This window comes from Gopherus flavomarginatus, chromosome 2 (genome assembly GCF_025201925.1).
Source record: "Gopherus flavomarginatus isolate rGopFla2 chromosome 2, rGopFla2.mat.asm, whole genome shotgun sequence".
Classification (NCBI taxonomy): Eukaryota; Metazoa; Chordata; order Testudines; family Testudinidae; genus Gopherus; species Gopherus flavomarginatus.
This window is the reverse complement of record NC_066618.1, coordinates 302,683,038-302,699,615: the sequence shown is the minus strand read 5'-3', so window position 1 is coordinate 302,699,615 and position 16,578 is coordinate 302,683,038. Positions and strand designations below refer to the sequence as shown.

The following is a 16,578-nucleotide window of genomic DNA, read 5'->3' as shown; positions in this document are numbered from 1 at the left end:
GGTGGTGACCACGAGAAGGGCTGGCACACCAGGGGTTCTTCCTGGAAACCATGGGGGAGCCAAGAGCACACAGGCCTGTGAGTCCAGAGACACGTGGGAATGGTGAGGTGATGGCCTATCACCATCTCCTTAAGAAGGACATTGTGATCCTGTGCACAAAGAGAGGGTTACGCATGGGGATGTTCACCAAGGCACAGTTAATCGTGCAGTTGGAGGAGGAGGACCGCTCTGAGGAGCAGATTCCTGGCCCAGACGGGGCTACAAGAGGATCTGAGAGCAGCTGGAGCATCAGCCAGACATCCCTGGGAGTCTGGTCCCCAATCAGACGAGGGTCTTCACGATTGGGTTCCCCATCAGGAGATCGGAGACGGATGGGATGGGAGCAGAGCCCGAGAGAGCGAGAGAACCATGAGAGAAAGCAAGAGCCCGAGGAAAAGCTGCAGGAGAAGCAGCAGCAGCGTGGTCTGGCGATGGTGGAGCAGAGAGACATAGGGGGCTGCCCAGGGGTCAGTGGGGAAACACGCCTGCGAGGGCGAGACCCTGGGACAGAGAGAACTGTGGTGGTGCAGCCCCAGATGCTGAGGGACTGTGGGACCTGGGTGAAGTTCCCTGGGGTGAAGCCCCTCGCCCTGCCTATGGCCCAGATCCCTGTGCAGACCCAGGAGAGGTCAGGCTGGCTGGTAGTTGGGGTTCTCCACGATATCGGCTTGGAGGCCCTGTTGGGGGGTGACTGTCTCCCCATGGGACAGGATCTAGGCCCTGCTCCTGTAACGGCCGAGGGTTTGAATTCAAATCCAGGGGACCAATTGGCTAGGATGGAAATGGTCAGTGAAAATGCAAATGACATGGCTGGCAGGGAGGAGGGGTTGCTGGGCTCAGGGTACCTGCCTACCTGTAACCAGCCCCCTGGGGCTGAGTGGGAGGGAGAGATGCTCCCCGCCCCCCTGCACACCAGAGAGGGGGCTCACGCTGGCTCTGATGCTGTGACCAGAGCAGAGAGCTCGCTGCCTGCCCCCACTGGGACAGCAAGGGCAGCGCTGAGCACGGGGGAGCTGAGACCCCAGCTGAGTGGGGGGACACCCAGGCAGGGCAGGTCAGCTGCCAAACAGGTTTGCCTGGTCCAGACGTGCTGCTGGTAAGTGATTACACAGCAGGGAGGGAGCTACCAGGGACATGGCTCAGGGGGGCTGTGACCTCAGGCCCAGCCAGCGAGAGGGAGCAGGTCCCACTCCCTGCCCCAGCAGCTGAATCCCAGACCGAGCTGCAGAGGGATCCCTCCTTGGAGAAGCTGAGGGAACTTGCTGGCCACAGTGCTGCAGACCCCCTTGGGGAAAGCTGCAGGGACAGAGTCCTGCAGGAGAAGGGACTCCTGTACCGGGAATGGGCTCCCCAAGGGGAAGTAGAACTGGGGGGAATCGGGAGGCAGCTGGTGGTGCCCCAGGAATCCACAGGGTTCTTCCCTTTCGAGCTGCTGGATGGGAGGAGAGTAATGGGACCCCTGGACCTGAAGAGGAAGGATTGGATGGAGAAGGGGGGAAGACCCCCCGGGGGGATCTCTTCCCTGAGCTAGGAGCCAATCTCCCCATCAGGTGTTCCCCATTCAGAGTCACTGGAAAAGCAACCCAGAACCTGGAGAGAGAGGTCAGGAACATGCTGGCTTTAGATGGGATCCAGCCGTTTTACAGCCCATGGGGCTGATCCCCAAGGGAGACAGGATGATCTGGTTTTGTAGGGGCTATCAGAAGCTTAAAGCCATCACAGTGTCTGATGCCAACCCCATGCCTAGGCCTGGGGAGATTCTAGACAAGCAGAGGGGGATGGAGAACTTGGCCCTGGCAGACACTGATAACATGTGCATCTTTAGCCAGACCTGGGAGGAACAGGTGTCCCAGGTGAAGAGGGGGCTGGGCTGCCTCAAGGAGGTGGGACTGACGGTACAAGCTGGAAAGTGCAAGGGGGGACGGCAGAGGTGTTGTGTCTGGGCCACAAAGTGGGAAGCGGCTGCCCAAGCCCAGAGCTGGCCAAGGCCAAGATGGGGGCTCTTAACCAAGACAGCCCGAATTGCAGACCAGGGTGCTGGGAGAAGACCCTGTCCCAGTTTGAACCCCAGGGGTATTGGGGATAGCAAAAGGGTTCAAGCCACATAAACCTTCCCACATGCGGCCTGCAAGTGCCATCAAGCACACCCGACCTAAGGGAGGGCGTGAGACTGGACTGCCCTGGTGTAACTCACACCGAGGAATGGGAGAGATGCTGGGGCATCCATAGGAACGTTGGTGGGTTCAAACTTCCCCAGGTCACTGGCTGAAGTGACCTCGCTCAGTTCGGTCTCGAAGGGGGGAGAGATGTGACGAACTGGGAATGTTCTTAATGTTTTCTCTGAGTACTGTGTTGGTGCCTCAGTGTCCCCATGGCAGTTCTTAAGTATCTGGCAGAGCAAAGGGCCAGTGCACCTAAATGCCTGACACTGTCTCCTAGCAACTGATGGACTGGGCCCCTCCCCTACAAAGGTGCCAGCTGAAGGTGCTGGAGACAGAGATCAGGTGACCTCCTGGCCCAGGAAAGGGGCTGAGCAGAGAGGAGGGGCTGGGAGGGGTTGTTAGTCTGGAGCTGGCTGGGGTCGAGGAGTGAAGTGCAGACGTGGGGGGTCTGGTTCACTGCCCCCCAGAATGGACCCAGCCGAGGGGTCTGGTTCTCTGTACCTACAAGCTCTGTTTTAGATCCTGTTCCTGTCATCGAATAAACCTCTGTTTTACTGGCTGGCTAAGAGTCATGTCTGACTGCGAAGTGGGGGTGCAGGACCCTGTGGCTTCCCCAGGACCCCGCTGGGGCAGGCTCGCTGTGGGAAGCGCACGGAGGGGCAGAGGATGCTGAATGCTCCAAGGAGAGACCCAGGAGGTGAAGACGTGTGAGCTTCTTGCCCTGAACAAGTCTGCGCCAAGGGAGAGGAGGCTCCCCAAAGTCCTGACTGGCTTGGAGGGGAGCAGTTCCAGAGCATCGCCCGGTGACTCCGTGACAGGGTTAAGAGAAGTAACCCTCTTTGTACGGTGCTGCTGCATGGTGGGGTGACCTCTGCATCAGGTCCAGTGCCAGATACTGAATAGGAGGGGACATCGGGGCCTTTGCCAGGACCCATCTCAGGCCCATCATTGGTTCAGTTGTGGGCCCCGATATTGCAATCTTCTGCTGTTCCCACCTCAGCAGAGAATTTAGAAGCTCTGTCCTTGGAGGACTGATGTTTCACGCTCCTTGTGGAATGACTCCACATATCATATGAAGCTGCATTTATGCTCCGTGGCGAATTCTCTCCTGGCAGCACCCTGCTGTGACTTGGACACAGGTGCCAACTCTATCATTGAAGCTGTTGGCACCAAAGGTGTCAGCGTTGAAGGTGGAAGTGCCAGTGTTGACAGTATCCTCTTCATTGTCTCTCTTTTGCTGCCCAATTCCAGGGGGTGGTGCCTGCCTGAGAAGTGCTGACCAATGCTCTGCTCCACTCCGGTGGTCGTCATTTCCTCTGGGTCTGAAGTGACCTGCACTGTTGCACAGGAAGTGCAACCCTGGCTTTGCAGGTCCTGCAGGAAAGGTACCAGAGCAACAAGCACCTGCCCAGGATACAGCTCTGCCCCAGACAGAAGAGGCAACAGCTGTGTCCATCAATGAGATGGGGGACGAGTCTGACATAGGATGGGCAGGTTTTGAACCCTGATGGATTAGAGTCTGTCATGTTGGCACAAAGCACCTTGCCCCACATTACAGGTAGGTCCCTTTAATAGAATATCCCAATTAAAGAAAGCAAGGATTTCCTTCACCAAGCCAGTCGTGAAAAAGACTAGTTTGAAGATCAGGAAAACGGTGATTCAGAGACTCTCTCCCCCAGGCAGTAAGGAGGAACTGAGGGACAGTCGTGGCTGCTGCCCCTCATCCTTTCACAGAGGAGAACAGGAGGCATAGGACATACACGCAGCCTAGAGGCATTGCTACTCAAAAGACTCATCTCACAGGGATGCGGCACATACTCATCCCACAGTGGGATTCACACAGATATAGATATATATATACACACACACACACACGTGAAAAGGAATGAAGGGATACATGCGGGTGAGCATCTGGATTGACGGGCAGGCAGATACTGAGCTGATGTTGAGCTACTATGGATTAGGGACAAGATTCAGCAGCGGGGCTCCTGACAGGAGGTCTACATTCAGCTCTATCAGCCAGCACCTGTGTTCCAGCTGTCTCCTCCTTTGATGAAGCAATTTACTGTTTGCAGGGAAGTCACAACTCACCCCCTCCTCCAAATCCTTACAGCAACTCTTGGTGACTCAACTTCTCTCCTTTAAGGCTGGCGTCTTACCCCCCCAACCTGCCTGAGAAGGCCACTATTCTACTGAAGCCCAACACCAACACCCCCATCTCCACTCCCATGATGGCTGCTGGACCAGGACAGGCATGTAAAAAAGCAAAGGTGCCAGAAAAAGGGAAAACAACGAGGAAAACTTGTGGCACCTTAGAGACTAACAAATGTATTTGGGCATAATGTGTTAGTCTCTACGGTGACACAAATACTCCTTGTTTTTGCTGACACAGACTAACACGGTTACCCCTCTGAAAGAAAAAGGGAACAAATTTGCCACATTCCCCAGTTCCCTTGCTCTACTTTACCATGCACTGCAAATCCTCACCTACACCCCATAAACATCATCATCCCTTGCCCTGCAAAACTACCTTCTGCTAACTCTAACCCACAAATGAGGGAAGTTCTCAGCAGTTCCAACAGGGACCTCAAATCAGCAGCCCCACAATTCCACTGCCTCCTCCAGTGTGATCATGAGCTCAGATAAACAGATTCCAAATGTCCCTCCCTACCTTCACGCCTTGAACAAACCTCTTCTCCTCAGACCACCCCCAATAATCCAGCGAAAGAGAGAGCTTGTTCATTCAAAACCCTGCAGGCCCTGTAGCCAGGGTACTCAGCTCTGCACTGCAGATGGTCAGCCCCTCGGGCTCCCCTAAGCTAGCAGCCAGGAAGGTCCCACAGTCACCCAACAGGACACTCACGTGGGGAGGGACTTGAGCAGGTTCTCACGCAGCTCCAGAGTCACCAGATTTGCCAAACTGCAAGAGAAAAAGATGCGAGGAAGCCAGAGAGTCACTGGTCACTAGGAGTGGGGGGGGGGCCTTCAGGGACAAACTCCGATGCTCAGACCCTCCCTCAGGGCAGCCCTTTGTTTACATGGTTACATGGTGTACACCAGTAGCAGAGGTGGGCTGGGGTTGAAATAAAGACATCCTAAAATTATCGGGGCCGATGGAGACTTACTATCAAAACACCATGGAGGTTGCTGTTCCCAGTCCAGGGGCAGGAGAGAGATGGCATCAGCCTATGGAGCAGCCGGCATCCCAGAGACCAAACCCCACACATAAGGTGATGCCCTACCCTGGGGGAGGGAAAGTCATGCCCCTTCTGAGAGGGCCCTGAGGGTTCTACCTAAGCACTCAGAGCTCATCATGCTGAGAGTCTCACTGAACTGACTGCAGCTACTTGCAGGGGAGCAAGGAATGTACATGCACTAGAGAGGAAGATGGTCTTGCAGGACTCAGGAGGCCTGGGTTCAATCCCTGCCTCAAGCAGAGACTCCCTGTGGGCAAGTCCTTTCCCCTCTCGTGCGGCAGCTGCCATCTGGGACACGGAAACAATGATCCTAACTCAGCTGCTGGACTGTGTGGGGGATAACTTCATTAATGTTCCTAAGTCCACAAGTCAGATAAATAGCTCTTTCGCCCATGGTGCAAGCACCTTCCACAATGGTGGGGGTGCTCTCCTCCTGCCCACCCCTCCCCTGCACTCCCCACACAACTAGCAAGCAGCATAAGTGCACTCACTTCCCGATATCACTGGGGAGGCTCTGCAGGGATACATCATTCAGGGCCAGATGGCCCAGGCTCCGCAGCTGGGTGAAGCCCTCAGGAAGCCTATGGAGGAAATAGACTCGTAGGCCTGGAAGGGACCTTAGTAGGTCATCTAGTCCAGTCCCCTGCACTCATCAGGACTAAGCATTATATAGAGCATCCCTGACAGGAAGTGACAAAGCCAGCACCATTACAGTTGTGCACAAACAATCCCAAGTCCCCTCTGCCTCATCTCTATCCCTGCAAACCTTTACATAGGGAGAGGAACTCAGTGCAGCCCTACCCATTCGAACAAATGACAATACCTACTGCCCAGATGCATTATGGGGGAGTCACACACATTGGAAGCAACTCTGATCCTGTCTGGCAAATCCTATGCTCACATACCAGCACCACAGGGAGGCAGCAGAGAGCTAACTCTGATTTAAAGGGGCACACAGTCTGCAGAGGTTTTGGTGCCCACAAAGTACAAATTTGGTAGGGCAGGAGAAATGGGAGGCTCTGTCTCCAAGGACTGTAATGGAGGTTGGGGCATAATGTCACCAAGTGGAAAGTGGACACCTCGGACTCTGTAGTGGGAGGGAGAGGACATAGGCGCTGACTCCGTGGGTGCTCTGGGGCTGGAGCACCCACAGGGAAAAATTGGTGGGTACTCAGCACCCACTGGCAGCTCCCCACCCACCTCCGCCTCCTCCCCTGAGCGTGCTGCCTGCCCACTTTTTCCCCCTAGCTCCCAGCGCTTGTGCCACAAGGAGGGAGGGGGGAGGAAGGAAGGGGAACACAGCGTGCTTGGGGAAGAGGCGGGGCCGGGGCAGGGATTTGGAATGGGGGCAGGGCAGGGGCGGGGAAAGGGTGGAGTCAGAGCAGGGCTGGGCATGAGCACCCACCGGCGCCGGGGAAAGTTAGCGCCTATGGGAGGGGAGTCCCAAAAGGACACAGAAGTAAGGGCTACAAAGGCATCAGGATGGGACAGGAAGGGGAAAGAGTTCCTCTCCAGAAGGTTCTGTGTAGACTCCCTGAGAACGTGTGCTCAGCTCCAGGAACTGTATTAGCAGAGAGATGCTGACAAAAGGGAGGAAATTCAGAGCAGAGTCACAGAAAGGTTCTAGGGGCCAGCAGGACTGAGTTACCAGAGGGACACCAAGAGCTGAGCACCTAGGGGCTGACAAAGGAACATGGACCCTTCTCCCAAGTTCTGCAGTGATGCAGTCATTCCTGCCTGTCCTGTTGAGGCAGGGTTCTCAAACCAGTTCGCAGAGACAAGTCACCACATCACAAACACCAGCAGCACCACTAAGCAAAGGGCAAACATTTCCCCTGGTTGCAGTCTCAACAAAGGGGAGAGGACTGCAGGGCTTCGAAGGGTCCCCTCATGCAATGTGAGCAAAGGTGCCAGGAAAGCAAGTGAATTGGGGGGAGAGGGGGTCCACAGGCTTTGCCTCTTTCATTTTACTTCTAGAAGGTCCAATACAAGCTGCTGGGCAAGACAAGCTGGAGAGAATAGGGTAATTCTCCCTTCCTCACCCCATGCACTGAGTTGAGCCAGGAGAGGAGACTGCCTGCCCCTCCTCTGCCCCTCCCTACCTGGATAGGGGATTCCCACTGAAGTCAGCAATCTCCAGGGATTTGCAGAATTTGATGCTTTCAGGGATTTCTGGAATGTCTGAAGCAAAGAGGAAAAAATAAGACCACAGTAAGATCCAGTCACATGGAGATAAGAGTGTAGGGCAAAAGCCCATCACATGGATTCATACATTTCAAGGCCAGAAGGGACCACTATAATCATCTAATCTGACCTCCTGTATAGCACAGACCACAGAACTTCCCCATAATACTTCCTAGAGCAGATCGTTATAAAAACATTCAGTCTTAATTTAAAAATTAGCAGTGATGGAAAATCCACCACCACCCTTGATCAATTGTTCCAGTGGTTAATTACTATCACTATTAAAAACATACACCTTATTTCCCCATCTGAATTTGTGGGGACAAGGGAGGCCCCAGTGAGAAGCAGTCACACAGTGAGAGAATGGAGACTCCATGGCACAAGAGCAGCTCCCAGCAGCATTCCCTCTAGGAGGCTCTTGAAGGGCACATCTTCCTTTGGGCACAGGCACTGATGTGCTGGTGACGAGCACTAAGGTGCTGGAAGAGCCTGGTACTGGGCTCCTGACAAGGACCCCCACGTTCCCTGCCTGGTCGGCCTTACCATTGCGAGAGATGTCTAGCTCCACCAGCTGCATGAAGTTGGCCACCTCGGGGGGAAGTCTCTGAATCTCATTGTCACTCAGGCCCAGCTTGCGTAGGTTCAGGAGCCGGAAGAAAGGCTGGAAGGAGAAAGCAGCAACAGCTCCACACGGGATCTCATCCTACCTACTTATCCCAGCCCTACACAACTGCCAGCCGTGGGCAGCTTCCTTCTGCCATGCCTCTTCCTGCGATACCATCTCTCAAAGCTGCAGCTACCACAAAGGAGACAAGCAATGTGAGACTGAGCAGCCAAGGCGGTGGAGCTAGAATTATCTGGCACAATCCAATTAGGGAGCGAGCAAGAAGCCCTAGGGAACAGCTGCTTAACAGACTCATTGGTGATCCAGAAGAGGTGTAGGGAAGTTAATGGAGTCATTAAGTGTGTCCAGGCCCCAATCCCATTATCCTACAGCACCTTATCATCCCCATCCCCTCTATGCAGGCTGGAAGCTTCTCAGGGCAGGGAGCGCCTTCGCTTGTTTTGCAGGCACGCAGCAAATCACAGGAATACTAGTGCGTAAGATGTCTCCATTAATGAAGTCGCCAGCAGATATCACATAGACATGGAAAGCCAGCCCATGTATGTCAACAGAAAGGAGCATACAGAATGGCAGGTAACATGGATGTAAGGAGAGAGATTAGCAAGAGGCTATCAGTCTGTCTGGAACAGGAAGCCCACAAGCAGATTCAAGGGGATACTGGGCACCACAGGTAGGAGGAAGCAGTTAAGGAGAGTAAGGATATTGCTGAGAAGCTCAATGTTTTTCTACATCATTCTCCACACAGGAATGTGGGAAGATCCCTGCCCTAGGTTTCCCCTTCTCATGTGACGCAGAGAAAGTGCTCTCAGGGACTATGGTAGAACAGACCGAGACCTGTAGAATCCATGTCAGCTGTAATCTACATACGTTGTAGGGGTCTGAGCTGCTCATTATAAAAGAGGAACAATTCCTGGCTTGTCATCCCAGCTTACAGCTTATCCCAGAAATATTTATCTAATTTCTCAAGACCTCCTATTGTTAGCCAGGACCCAGGTGCCTGATCAGTCTCTTGTTACATTTTATACACCTTCCCCTCTCAGGGTGGCACCCTGTTTCTGGGACCAATGCCCTATTTTATATATGTTCTCCATTCTCTGGGAGGTGTCTGGGTCCCAGAGATCAGGGCCCCCTCATACCAAAGGGCACCTGCTCACATCAAGTTTCAACTGAGCAGGATCACTGTCTTAGCCCTGTGAAGGCAATGGACAGGTTTCAGCTACGGCAAGACAAGGCCACTCACTCAGGAGGGAGGGAGCTAGCCTGGGCACTGAGCTGGTAACTGTACCTTGCTCTTTAGAGCTTTGGAAAACTATTCCCTGTTCGGCTCTGCATGGGTACCAAAGAAAAAAGCTACAGCACCAAAAGCACTAGATGCTGGGCCATAACGTGTACAATGTAAGCAGCAGAGCTAAGGCTGTATGAAGTTTCCATTCTAACCCCCTCACTTCAGGCCATGGCTCAGCCCAACCATTTGGGAGTCCAAGTCAGAGACCACATTCACTGCTCCTACACAAACAATTCCTGTGAACAGTGCCATGGAGGATAGGAGGGAGGAAGTTTGCTGGACCTGGGGCAGGAAGTAAGCCTTGTAGAGGCAGCCAGCCATTCAGGGAGCTCCTTGAGACTGGTCAGGAGTATGACCCATTGAAAGCTGAACAAGGACAGGAGGTAAGATGCAGGTTTTTGTCACTATAGCTGTGTCTACACTGCCACTTTTGGTGTTAAAACTTTTGTCATTCAGGAGTGTGAAAAAAAAAAAACATCCCTGAGCAACAAAAGTTTTAGTGCTGAAAAGCACCAGTACAGACAGCGCTTTCTCACCGGGAAAGCTACCACCACTCATTCAGAGTGTTTGTTTTTTTAAATCACCGGGAGAGCTCTCCCCTGGCAATAAAGCATGTCTACACTGCACGTCACAGCGCTGCGGGCAGCCGCACCATAATGTGGGCAGTGTAGACATACCCTATGCTCAAAATGATCAGTCAATGAAGACTGTGCACATGCGCATCTATAGAAAACTCTATAATCCTCTATCACGAAAAAAGAACAAGGAGTCCTTATGGCACCTTAGAGACTAACAAATTTATTTGAGCATAAGCTTTTGTTGGCTAAAACTCACTTCATCAGACTAACACAACTACTGCTCTGAAATCTATCATGAAAGATACTCATAGCCTGGACAGCTCATTATAACGAGGAACCTCTGAGACTAAGAGATTAGCAACATTCAAAAAAGGAGACTGGGAACACAGCTAATGAGTTAGATAGGGCGAGGCAAGAGGCTCTCTCTATAGGCAGCTGATTCCATCATTGTCCAGTAGGGAGTTTCTTGCAGCTGGTACTTTATATAGATATCTACCTATGACATAGAACTGGAAGGGACCCTAAAAGGTCATCAAGTCCAGCCCCCTGCCTTCACTAGCAGGACCAAGTACTGATTTTGCCCCAAATCCCTAAGTGGTCCCCTCAAGGACTGAACTCACAACCCTGAATTTAGCAGCCCAATGCTCAAACCACTGAGCTATCTGAATTCTGATCTAGATGGGCTACAGGGCTGCAGCAATTGCTGTGTTCCTTGAATCACTGCAGAGATGTCAGGGACCACTTTCCAAAGGCTCCTCACCTGTTCCCATTTAAATGAATGAGACTACTTGCAGAGTGGACTACTCACCAAGAGAAAGGAGGACATAATTTGGCCCTTAGTGGATTCTCAAAACAGCCTCCATGAAGAGGCAGGGACTCGTGTGTACGGTGCATAGCACAAAGTGGACCTAATTCCTGATTGGGGTCTCTGGACTCTACTGCAATACAAATATACCTCTATCCCTTTATAACGCCACCCATTATAACACGAATTCGGATAGAACACAGTAAAGCAGCGCTCCAGGGGGACGGGGTTGTGCACGCCAGGGGATCAAACCAGGTTCAATATAACGTGGTAAGATTTTTTGGCTCCCGAGGACAGCGTTATATCGAGGTAGAGGTGTATAAATGATTCCCACTCTACAGCTATCTGCCTATGATTGTTAGACAACCTCAGAGAGGGTAAGTGTCTCGCTCAGGGTCACACAGGAAGTTTGCGGTAGAGCTGGGAACAGACTTATGTCTCAATTACACTACAGAACCACACACACAGAAATGACTTCTAATCTATGTAATTATGCTGTCTGCCAATAAGCCACAGGTGGCTAGCCGAGTGCAGCAAGCACAAGGAGAGCAGAAAGCAGATCCAGAGGCTGAGTGACCTACTTAGACAGCTACCCATGGGCCTGAGTTTGACTTCAGTCTGACTCTTCTTTCCTAGGTGACCTCCCGCACCTGCATAATGGGTCATTGACATGAATGAGCCACACTGAGGGCTGCCAGGGGTAACAAAACTGTTCAATACATGTGGTTGGGTGGCTGCTCCACACAAGTAGATGGAGGGTTAAAGCAGCCCTCAGGGAGGCTACGGTGGGGCCCAGACCCTGGAAGAGTGAAGCAGGTTGCTCCTCATAGTAGAGAGCCTGAGGCAGGAGAAAGACATCATGCAGGCCCAGCTGAGGGAGAAACTGGGGAGATAGAGCCCCCTCAGTGTGTGGCCTTAAGTTGGAGGGTGTGTGGTGGGGCAACTGCCCCACACAGGTAGATGGAGGGTTAAAGCAGCGCTCAGGGAGGCTGTGCAAAACCCAACCAATGGGAGGCAAGCTTGTAGAGAGCCAATCAGGGCCAGAGTAGGCCATATAAAAGAAGGGCTGTTCAACAAAGCAGAGTCAGTCCCTTCCTAGAGTGCAAGGGAGAAGGACTGGCTGCCTTAGAGTACCACCTTAGATAGAACAGTGCTGGGCAGGGGAGCAATAGGGAGCCCCAGCCTGAGGACCCTGATGCAAAGGGCTGGGAAAGTGCTAGGGCTATTGGGAAGTGGCCCAGGGAAACAGGTGGCGGGATTGAAGGAGTGGCAGCACATGGCCATTGGCTATAGGGTCCCTGGGTCAGAGCCCTTTGTAGCAGGAGGGTCCTGGCCCCACCCCCATCCCGTCCCCCTACTTGCCAGAGAGGGGATGGCCAGTATTTGGACTGCAGTTTACCCCTTGAGATGAGGGGTTAGACCAAAGGCTACAACAGGCAACAGCGGCAAGTGGATGGACTAGAGAGAGCTGGTTCCTCCGAAAGCTGGGGAGAAGTGGAATGAGACACAGCCCGGCTGGGCCCAGAAGAGAATACCACAGTAGGGGGGAGGGATAGCTCAGTGGTTTGAGCATTAGCCTGCTAAACCCAGGGTTGTGAGCTCAATCCTTGAGGGGGCCACTTAGGGATTTGGGGCAAAAATCTGTCTGGGGATTGGTCCTGCTTTGAGCAGGGCGTTGGACTAGATGACCTCCTGAGGTCCCTTGCAATCCTGATAGTCTATGATTCTATGACACGGGTCTTAGAGGTGGAGCAGAAGTGATGGCGGTGAGACACCACTAGAGGATGGTGCACCGGCACCCAGAGCTAATTCCCAGCAGGAGGCACCGAGATGGTGAGCCCTGCCCCATCATAGTAAGATACAGGCCTAGCGCAGCACTGCATAGTAGAGAACAAGGTCTTCTGCCTTCTACAGAGGCCAGATAAGGGGGAGAAAGATTATATGAAAAGTAGGGAGACAGTACCTATGCCATGAATTGAGCTGTCCATCCTGCTGAAGGGGTTGGCTAAAGTCTCTCAGCAGCAGGGTTTGAAATACTCCCTCTACTAGTTCAAGTCAGCTCTTCACAATCAATAGGCCAAGACCTATGCAGTTTATTGTGTAGGTTTCTCAAACCAGACCTTAAGTAGTATAGTTTCTACGTATGGGTATTAGAGAGACTATAAAGCATTGCCGCTCATTTGCTAAGGCTGTACAGAAGATGAAAGGTGCCTATATAAATTTAGACTCCTACTGTCTCCTATACTTCCATAAGCCACAGGGCATGGGGAGAGCAGCAAACCAACAGCCTCATGGTAGTGAACGATAAGTGCTATTTAATTCAGCTTAACTAGCATAAAGGAGTTTAATAGTAAGGAAACAGGTGTTAAATGGACATGAGATTGTCAGCTCCAGCCAAGGCCTCAGGTCAGAGTAAGAATTTCAGAGGCTATATCGGTTATCCTCCCCCACAGACTCTAGGAAGCGAGATTCAGGTTAGAAATTAGGCAAAGTTAACTATGAGAAGATAAATAGTTAAGTTTTGGAATAGGCTTGCAAAGGAGGTAGTGGAATCCTCATCACTGGAGGTTTTTAAGAACAGGTTGGACAAACACCAGTCATGGACAGTTTAGGTTTACTTGGTCCTGCCTCAATCCAAGGGACTGGACTTACAGGGAGGGATAGCTCAGTGGTTTGAGCATTGGCCTGCTAAACCCAGCGTTGTGAGTTCAATCCTGGAGGAAGCCACTTAGGGATCTGGGGCAAAATCAGTACTTGGTCCTGCTAGTGAACGCAGGGGGCTGGACTCGACCTTTCAGTTCTATGAGATAGGTATATCTCCATATATTATATATTATACCTCCAGCCCTTAATTTCTGTGATGTTACAGAATTTCATGCAAAAAACAACTAACGTGGCAAGACTCAGAAAATGCCAAAGGGATGTTTATCTCTTGTGTGCGTGAATTATAGCCTCAATACAGGAGAACATACTATTTTTCACACAGAATTTTTCTACAAGCAAAGATATAGGCCTAGGATGCATTCCACAGTCCACGAAAGACATTTGTATGACACCATTAAGATATAGATATAGATATATACATATAGAGAGAGAAATATAGATAGATATAGACATATTAATCTAATGCGAATGGAGTGTAACAGCAGAGTAACTGCAAACAGAGGCGTAGGATTTATCTACCTAATGTGAACACGGTTATATAGCACCTTATACAGGTACAATTGCATCTACACTAGGGTTATTTCAGCATAATTATGCTGGCAAAAAAAACTACACTCCTTACCAATAATGAACAGCCCTTATTGCCAAAACACTGAAGAGATGTAATAGACACTGCTGTCAGTGAAACCAGACTCACTGATGAGTCTCAGCTTGAGGAGATGTACGCAGGCTACACCTTCTACTAGCCTGGAAAGCCCATGGATGAGCTGAGACAGTTGGGGGTAGAGTTCACCATACAGTCTGACATTCCCTGTAAGCGTGACTCACTTCCCAATGGAGTCAATGACCAATTTATAGCGCTCTGCATAAAATGTTCCCTTTATGCTAGGTGCCAGCTATGACTCATATAGATGAGGTCAAGGAACTGTTTTATGAAGATTTCAGCAGGATCATCAGAGGGGTGCCACACTAGGACATTGTACTTGAAGATTTTAAATGCACATGTAGAAGCTGACTCTGACACGTGGAGCAGGGTGCTAGGCCATCACAACATTGGAGGGTCAAACTCAAAATGGCCAACTACTTCTCTTTATGTGTGCCAAGTTCAATCTCACTATTCCCAACAGTCTGCCAACAAATATAAGACAACATGGATGCATCCCAGGTCAAAACAGTAGCACATGCTGGACTATGTAACTGTACGGTCTAAAGACATGAAAGATGTACACATCACCCTGTCACGCTGTTTGGTATGGCTTTCAACAGTGAGTGCCAATTTCAGGTCAGGCTGTCAGAAAACAGGGAAGACACCCCAAACTGGTGTATTTTCTATAATTACATTTCTCACCAAGCCAGTAACAAATGTGCACTCCTGGTTCACTATACCAGTATTACCATGGAGTCACAGTTAGTTGCCTTAGGCTCTCCGGCCCACCCCACCACCCAGACAAACAAAACTTTGATATTGTTCACAATACCAAATATTGCATCATATTAGTTTACTCGCACACCAAATGGCCAGTTGCTTTCCCCAGGTCAAATTGGTACTCTGGCTCCACCGTTGTCTTTGGTGAGATCAATTTCTCTAGTAAACTGACTAAAGGTTTATTAGCTAAGGCCATGGCTACACTTACAGTTCTGCAGCGCTGGTAGTTACAGCTGTGTTCGTACAGCTGTGTAGGGCCAGCGCTGCAGTGTGGCCACACTGACAGCTACCAGCGCTGCAGTGTGGCCACATTTGCAGCATTTGCAGCGCTGTTGGGAGTGGCGCATTGTGGGCAGCTATCCCAGCATTCAAGTGGCTGCAACGTGCTTTTCAAAAGAGGGGGGTGGGGTGGAATGTGACAGGGAATGTGGAGGAGACAGAGAGAATGGATTTTTGGAGTTGATACTGTTCTCAGCTCCCTGCCTTGCAAGTTCTAAGGACTGGAAGACACACAGTGCCTACCTTCAATCATTTTAAAAGTTCTGACCCCCTTCCCCCATCCGTCTCTCATTCACTAAATGCAAATTATGTACTCCTAAATAGCCGTCAGACCAGATAAGCATCTGCTCAACATGGACTTCCCCCTCCCCCTCTGCCGTGTGAGCGTGCTGTTTCTCTCTTCAAGCAAACAGCTGTGAACATTCCAAAGTAATTCCAATGCCTGCCTCCGCTCGCTCAGCAAACAGGAGCTGTGTTTGTTTTTTAAATAAGCAGTTTGGCTGAACTCCGAGCTCTCCCTTTCTTCCGGTTTGCTGTGGACAGGAATTCTGGGATACCTCCTTATACCCCGGAGGTCAATAAAACCGCTGGTGGGGTCCACACTTGCTGACCAGCGCTGGATCACCAGCGCTGGAATCGCTACACCCGAGGCTCGACCGAGTGTACAGCCAGCGCTGCAACCAGGGAGTTGCAGCGCTGGCCGTGCTTTGCAAGTGTGGCCACATCCTAAGTTGCAGCGCTGTAACCCCCTCACCAGCGCTGCAACTCTCTAGTGTAGCCATGGCCTAAGAAAAAGAAATGAGTTATTGAGAGGTTAAAGCAGGTAAGATACATTAACAGGCAAATCCAAGTTTGTAGATTAAAAGTGACAGCACAGACACAGTGATCACCTAGTCTTCCATACGCCTCTCAGGGTTCCCCACAGTAATTGTGGGTATCTGTCCAATTATTCAGTATTTTACCATTAGAGTCTATCAGTCCAGAGATGAAGAATCACTCTCTTAAGCCACTATTTATAAATCCTGTTCACAGAAGGCAAGCTGACAAGGTGTCTTCACCAAAACCTGGGCTTTTTCTCTGGTGACAGTGAGTAGGGAATGCAGTTTGATCTGTAAACTCAACGACCCTTGCTTTGACTTTAGCCTTCTATTTCTTTTGCATTCACAAGTAATTTAGCTAGTGACGTATCTAATGCAATTGCCTGCCATTACATTCTTATGGGGACAGATAAGTGAAAACAATACGAGTATCATTTATTAGTATTCATGAGGTTCTAACACCTGAATATACGCATTTTGATCTAGGGCAGCAGTACTCAAACTTCATTGCACCAT

At 51.0% G+C, this 16,578-nt stretch overlaps 1 protein-coding gene across 35 annotated transcripts in view; it reads right to left on the bottom strand.

Annotated features, from left to right (window-relative positions):
• Positions 1-16,578, bottom strand: part of SCRIB (scribble planar cell polarity protein) — a 234,812-nt gene that overhangs the window by 191,065 nt on the left and 27,169 nt on the right. For all 35 annotated transcript variants that reach the window (XM_050939290.1, XM_050939297.1, XM_050939304.1 and 32 more), the window contains 4 exons: positions 8,126-8,243; positions 7,501-7,579; positions 5,890-5,979; positions 5,065-5,121 (listed from right to left, as the gene is read on the bottom strand). In XM_050939290.1, coding sequence (XP_050795247.1) covers positions 5,065-5,121; positions 5,890-5,979; positions 7,501-7,579; positions 8,126-8,243 — 344 coding nt within the window. The remainder of the gene's footprint in view (positions 1-5,064; positions 5,122-5,889; positions 5,980-7,500; positions 7,580-8,125; positions 8,244-16,578) is intronic.